Raw genomic sequence first — 7281 nt, 5'->3', positions numbered from 1 at the left:
CTCGTTAATATTTGTATTTCCCACCGTTCATCCCAGCTCCTTCCTCCTAAAAACCCCTCCTGAGAAGGAGCATATTGATCGGATCAACTGGTCAATCATATGAATAATTCCTTGTGTCTAATGAGCTCTTTTCACCCCACGGGGCTCCATAGCTTTACATATGGGAGGGAACACCACCTCAACCGTAACTGACGGGCTCTGTGGATCCCGAGTCGCGGGTTCGAGCCCCAGTCATCTCACTGGCTGACTATGTCCTGGGGGTCTCCCAGGCGTGGGAGCACAACTGTCCGAGCACCACCTTCAGTTGCTCTCCTGGGGGTGAACGAATCGTTGGAATGGAATGGAAGTAGAGGGTGCCGAAGGGCATCCTGATGAGGAAGAGGGTGGGATTGTGGTTTTCTGTGTGTCTCTGTCAGCCCTGTTTGTCTACTGATCACGGGTTACCTGAATGTTAACTCCAGCGCCACTCAAATGTCAAGATGAGCAGAGGTGGAAGTTCATTTAGAGGGCCCTGCTTTCTAGAACTATCAGAGCTGATTAATGTTCACATTTCTCATGATTTATAGCGACTTGTGCTTGCTCTTAGAACAACAGTCATTGATAGCTGTGTGTGTGAAGCATAGTGAATGGGATTTCTAACTCTCTGCTCTCCACATGTACCTGTGTGTCCATGCTGATCACTTACAGGTGTATGTATTTCCCTGAGGGGTCTGCCTGTTTTCCCTCCAGACTCTTCTGCACAGAAGCTAAGATTGTGCTTCCTGTGGTGTGTGTGTGAGAGGTCCCCACCCTCGTGCTAGAGAAGACCGGAGGTGTGTGAGATGCTGGCACCAGAAGGGGAACCTGCACACTGTGGTCACTGGGCACACATCCGAACACCCCTGTTGAGCACACAGGGAAGCCGGACCCGTGCCCTTCTCCTGGAGCAGAGCAGGAAGGAATTCATGAGCACGCCAAGGCCAGCGGGAGTGTCCTGCCCATCTGCCTCTGATATTTTTATTACACAGTCTTTGCCTCTCTCTCCCCTCCAAAGCTGGGGTAAATACAGTAACAATCCCAGAAAGAGACACTGGAGGCTGTTTTTTTCTGTCTTTTTTTTTCAGACCAAGTAGTGGCTGGATGTCTGAAATCTGAATGGTCACATCTGTCCTCTGGCATGTTTACATTTGAAGCTGCAAAATTCCAAATGTTTACACTCCTGTTATAAATATTTTTCTAATAACACTCTCAGTTTCTGTGTTTTTTTTTCTAGGTTATTTTCTATGGTCCCTAGACTTGGTCATGTTTTTGTTGGATATCATTACTTCACTTTTGATGTCCAGAGTGAAGACATGACTTTGCTTTGGGGTCTGGGACTGCAGGACACAATAGCTAATAAACTTAAAATAATAACTGATTACTTTAAAAGTAATAAACTTTATTTTATATAGTGCCTTTTAAAATGGTTTCTCAAACCACAATACTGAAAGAACAGAAAATACACAATGAGAGGAGACAGCAGAATTACACAGTCACAATGAAGATCTGGAATACAATAGGAAAGCAAAGGGGCAGCAGACACAGAACCAGTTAAATTAGAGGTGACAAGCCATGCAGATGAGCAAGAGGATTTTGAAGTTGACATGAAACCTGACGGGAAGCCAGTGCGAGGACTCCAGGACAGGAGTAATGTCATCACTTGCACTAGACCCGGTCAGGATTCTGGCTGCCGAATTCTGGACATACTGTGGTTTGTTAATATTTGTGTCCAATCATTGAAATTCTTATTTTTTTTAAATTTATTTTTCATCTTTCACTCAGCCGTTTTAAGAGGGTGCACCCGATCAATCTACCAAGGAAAGCAGTGAGTCAAAGACAGCTGCTCTGGTTTAGCATGAGGCAGACTGTTGAGGAGACCAGTGTGGGAGAAATTCTAACACATGGGTACTGCGGCCCTACACACAGTACAACAAGAGAGCAGCAGGCCAGTTGTCTGGTCAGAGAGGAATGCTGTGCTCAGGCAGAGAAAGCAAATAGAACCTATTTAAATTATTAACAACGTCTTTTCTTTATTGTTGCCTATGTGATGTGTTAGCATTTATAGTAATAACCTGGAGACCCCTCTATAAAGCTGGGCATGTTATCTACTGTGAGTGCAGCACATGTTCAAGTGATAACAGAAGTGCTGCCACCCAGCATTCTGGAGCCTCTGAAGGTCAAACCAGTGCAAGTGTTGTAACATAAAATACAATGGTTGTTTCAAGAAATCCAACATCTAGTTAGAACAGAAGTGGGGTAACAAACACTGTTCAGTGTGGTTCACATTATCAAAAGAAAAACGAATGGTCTTTACCGAACATTTGCTTTCTTCCTTCAGATAACATTATTCATTTTGTCTTTTAAAGTGTGCAGATAAATATGCAAACTCCCGAGAAAGAGAGTACTCTTTTGTGTCAGGAGTGAAAAAAAAAACAGTGAGCACAGGAGGGCACAGAAGGGTCAGGGTGCTACAGGACAACAGCTCTTAAATGTACAGCTTTCTCTACGGTATTGAAATCCCCTAACATATGCAGTTTGGTCTTTGGTTACCCCACAGTTGGTCTTTTATCTCTTATCTTCTTGAACCTGCATCTTGAGTGCCATCCTTACCTCACCACATCACAGACATCACACACTCTTAATTCAAATGACAAAGCAGATCTTCAGTTGCAGCACTTATTCTTAACAGACAGGTAAGGGCCGTCTTTTTATGATGAATTTTGTTCTCTCCAAAGACGCCCAGCATTTTTATAAATACAGCCCCTTCCTTTGGCTTCAAGGCCCGTTTTCGAAGCCAGTGGTACCAGCTCATTGTTCTTCTGAGTTTATCCTCATCTCTCCCTTCAGATCATCCACCCTCTTTATTCAGACTGTTTCTAATTGCTGTGGCTCCTTTTTTCTTGGGGCACAGGTGGAAACAAAACTTGATCTGTATCCATTCAGAGTACATTGCCATAATCATAAAAAGGAAGATCGTCCTCTCCACTTATCAATTTCAAATTCTGGCAGCTCACTTCCTTCAAGGCATTAAGCCACTCAGCTGGAGGTCATCGGAGGACTACTTCACCTGCATTAAAACCAATACAGGTGCTCCTTCAGCTCTCTAAGTGCCGAAACAAACCACAGTTCAACCATACATCACTGAAAACGTCCCTCAGCTTCTCTAAGATTTCCTTAATTCTGCAGTGGTGGTTTGGGGTCCAGCTTGATTCGTTCTGGCTCTTTTTTAATCCTTAGCCAAGCCGGTGAAGCCAAATGTATTATGAATAAACTGTGATAATGATAATGTTGTTTTATCGGCCAGATACAATTTCTTGCATGAGGAATTTGTCTTTTCGCAGACCCCAGCTTGCTCTCCATGAGACACACAGACAGGGAGAGAGAAGCTGGGGGTCAGAGCACAGGGTCAGCCATTGTACAGCACCCCTGGAGCAGCTGGGGTGAAGGGCCTTGCTCAGGGGCCCAACGGAGTAGGGTACCTCTGCCAGCTGCGGGATTTGAACCAGCAACCTTCCAGCCCCAAGCACAAATCCTGAGCCACAGAGCCACTGGTCCACCCCCAATTAATACAGCTGTTAGCTGTTAATACAGCTACATTTGGGCCCCGACGAGCTCTGTTGGTAGAGCACGAGATTCATAACCTCAGGGTGGTGGGTTCCTGTCCCACGCTGGACGCCAGATCCTCCATGTTGGAGGTTGGGCACAAGGCTAACAGCCCTGTCCCGTAAAAAACTAATGTTACAGTTTTGACTGATCTTACTTGCCAGAGAGCATAATGGGCAAACACCCATCCACCCAAAGCTAAATCCCTGTGCGTTACTCCTAGTGAAATTGTGTGAAATACTTCACATAATTTCTGTCTTTCCCTCACATTCATCTCCTGCATCCCTCCTCCTCCCCATTCTGCCCATGCAGCTGGCCCCAGCGTCATTCCTCTCTCTGCACAGGGGTCTCATCATTCAGCGGTGTCGAAGCAGCTACTTCGGGAAACAAGTAGGAAAGGTAAAAATACACACAATGAATGTTGTAGCAATACAACAATTAACATCTGGAATATGTTTTATTTCAACCTAGGCCTGACTTGAAATGCAAACCTGATAGACAAGTCTCCTCCCACAGTTGGTGTTAAGAAGACGTGTCGGGAGAGTCAGTGTTCTCAGGGCAGTTCTGATAAGAGAGGATGTGCTACAATGGTACAGTGTTGAGCAGTGTGTATATAAAGCACGTCCCCCGGCAGCACACAGACTCATCAACCATGAAGATCCTTCTCGCTGTGGCTGTGGTGCTCCAGGTGTTAGGGGCCTCGCTCTGTCACGCAGAGGTGGTCGGCTCCTTTCAAACATGTCGGGAGTTCTTCTACAAAGGGAAACCCCCTCAGAACGTCGCCACAAATGCCCACAAACGCATCTGCCAGCGGTTCAGCAACAAGTACCACTACGCCACGCTCTTCGACCCAGAAAGAAAGATTCCAGTCTACTCCGCATACAGACTCGAGGATGGGCATGGTTTGGACCGCAGGGACTGGTACTATGAGCCTCAGGTGAGGACAACCTGTATTCAGTTAATCAGTGGGCTTTGACATTTACAGGGAGTATCAGTCTGGACTCAGGGAAAAGGAAACAATACAATATCATTTATGATTCAAATTGGTTACCTTTAACATCAATTTTAATTGTAATACAAATGTTTTCTTGATTGTTTCTCTTATGTGAGAGCAGGCCTGTTTTTCTTTAGTGCTGCATTACCGTTTGGATTTTGTGGTATAAACCACAGATTCCAGGTGTCCCAGTAGGAACAATCCTAGTGATGTGTGATCTGGACCACATGGAGACCAATCCACTGGGCCACAGGGTCCTGTCCACCTCAGAGGTACTGATTTGGACAGTAAAGTATATGTATTTACTGTAAATATATACTGTATATATACAGTATATGTATTTCAAGTAAATGTATTTACTTTGGCAATAGACGTCTGATACACCCCTGTCACAGACTCCTGCTCCACCCCACTGGGTGAGCTTGTTGCAGACCTACTGTACATCATGCATAAACATTCCTCTCCCAATCGTTTCTCACTGCTCATTTACTGTTTCCTATTTGTGCACATTGTCACTACACCATCCCAGCCCCCATGCCCTTAACTCACTGTTTCTCTTCCTGAAAGCCACTGTTCGACTAGCAGTCTGCCTCTGGGACACGCCGCGCTGACAGAGAGCCAGGTGTAGACAGGCCACCCCTGCTCCTCTTCTCACACACCCTCTGGTCTTCTCTGCTCCAGAATGACAGCTTCCTGGGAGACCTTGCAGTCCTGGAGGCCTGTTCCTTTAGAACCCTCCAGAATCCCAGGCTGTCATTATACGCTCATGGACCGAGATCGAAGTTGTTTCCATTCCCAGAGAATACTGCAGCTTCCTCTGCCTGCTGATGTCCTCCACACCATTCACTCTTGCCGGACACAGTCTGCAGCCCCCAGCCTCTCGCCGGACACAGTCTGCGGCCCCCCTCACTGGACAGTCTGCAGCCCCCGGCCTCTCACCTGACACAGTCTGCGGCCCCCCTCGCTGGACACTGTCTGCAGCCCCCTCACCAGACACTGTCTGGAGCCCCTGGCCTCTCGCTGGACACCGTCTGCAGTCCCCTCGCTGGACACACGTGGCACCAGGAGATCCAAATGAATCATGAGTAAGAATTCACACAAAGAATCAAAAAGGTAACTAATACATTTTATTCTCTCTCTCTCGTATTTCAGGTGGATGACCCCAAAAGTGAAGTAACGAGTATGGTGGAAGAAAATATAAATATCGAGATACATCACCAGTCCAGCAATCGGGACTATATGGATACTCTCTACACCAAAGGCCACCTCAACCCTGTCAGTCACAACCTGGGGGATGGGCAGACTGCCACCTGCACCTACACCAACGCCGTCCCGCAGTTGGCACACTTCAACAATGTGGTGTGGGGTGCCCATGAGCAGGACTTACAAGCAGAACTGCTGCAGCACTGCCCAGATCCCAACATCCGCTATGTCCTCGTGGGAGCTGTTCCATCAGAAAACACCACCATAGGTAGAGAAGTCAATGTGCCAAAGCAGATATGGTCAGCCTTCTGCTGCGCCAGGAGAGACAAACATGTAGAAACTGGCTTCCGCTCTGGTGCATTCATAGCTCCTAACAGAAACGATAACAATGTAAGAGTAGAAAGAATTACAGTGCAGGACCTGCAGACCAAGCTTGGGGGGGGAATCCAGGTTTTTGCTGACCAGTGTGGCATCTAAGAAGGAAAAATGTTATTGTCAGCCCAGGTCTAGAATTCACGTTTGATTTTTGTCATGTTTAATTCAAAGAGCAAAAGCTACTTCAGTAAGGATCAATGTAAAACAATGACAACAAATAAACTGCTAGCATGGTAAGCACATGCGTTCAGACTCCGTTAATATATTTAGAACTAATGTTGCTGTCCCTCTCCTCTCACACTGCCCCTGAATTCACACACTGACACACTCCTGACTGGATTGGAGACACTGCTGTCCCTCTCCACTCACACTGCCCCTGAATTCACACACTGACACACTCCTGACTGGACTGGAGACACTGCTGTCCCTCTCCACTCACACTGCCCCTGAATTCACACACTGACACACTCCTGACTGGACTGGAGACACTGCTGTCCCTCTCCTCTCACACTGACACACTCCTGACTGGACTGGAGACACTGCTGTCCCTCTCCTCTCACACTGCCCCTGAATTCACACACTGACACACTCCTGACTGGACTGGAGACACTGCTGTCCCTCTCCACTCACACTGCCCCTGAATTCACACACTGACACACTCCTGACTGGACTGGAGACACTGCTGTCCCTCTCCACTCACACTGCCCCTGAATTCACACACTGACACACTCCTGACTGGACTGGAGACACTGCTGTCCCTCTCCTCTCACACTCCCCCTGAATTCACACACTGACACACTCCTGACTGGACTGGAGACACTGCTGTCCCTCTCCTCTCACACTCCCCCTGAATTCACACACTGACACACTCCTGACTGGACTGGAGACACTGCTGTCCCTCTCCTCTCACACTGACACACTCCTGACTGGATTGGAGACACTGCTGTCCCTCTCCACTCACACTGCCCCTGAATTCACACACTGACACACTCCTGACTGGACTGGAGACACTGCTGTCCCTCTCCACTCACACTGCCCCTGAATTCACACACTGACACACTCCTGACTGGACTGGAGACACTGCTGTC

The 7281-nt window shown here is 47.4% G+C and overlaps 1 protein-coding gene across 1 annotated transcript; it reads left to right on the top strand.

The window, feature by feature from the left end:
• Window positions 1–4273: 4273 nt before the first annotated feature.
• On the top strand, window positions 4274–6299 carry LOC148821595 (endonuclease domain-containing 1 protein-like). Its single transcript, XM_088930771.1, has 2 exons — window positions 4274–4558; window positions 5768–6299. Exons 1-2 carry the CDS (start codon window positions 4274–4276, stop codon window positions 6293–6295), a joined length of 813 nt encoding a protein of 270 aa, XP_088786897.1. The 3' UTR covers window positions 6296–6299.
• The last annotated feature ends 982 nt before the right edge of the window (window positions 6300–7281 follow it).

Source organism: Atractosteus spatula, chromosome 13 (assembly GCF_055471065.1).
Source record: "Atractosteus spatula isolate fAtrSpa1 chromosome 13, fAtrSpa1.hap1, whole genome shotgun sequence".
Taxonomy (NCBI): Eukaryota; Metazoa; Chordata; class Actinopteri; order Semionotiformes; family Lepisosteidae; genus Atractosteus; species Atractosteus spatula.
This window is presented reverse-complemented; position numbering and strand designations above follow the sequence as displayed.

Bases quoted from the DNA above. Each gene is read 5' to 3' on its own strand.
- LOC148821595 (XM_088930771.1), top strand. From the start codon at position 4,274: ATGAAGATCCTTCTCGCTGTGGCTGTGGTGCTCCAGGTGTTAGGGGCC. The intron at 4,559-5,767 runs GTGAGGACAACC...CTCGTATTTCAG, and splicing joins ACTGGTACTATGAGCCTCAG to GTGGATGACCCCAAAAGTGA.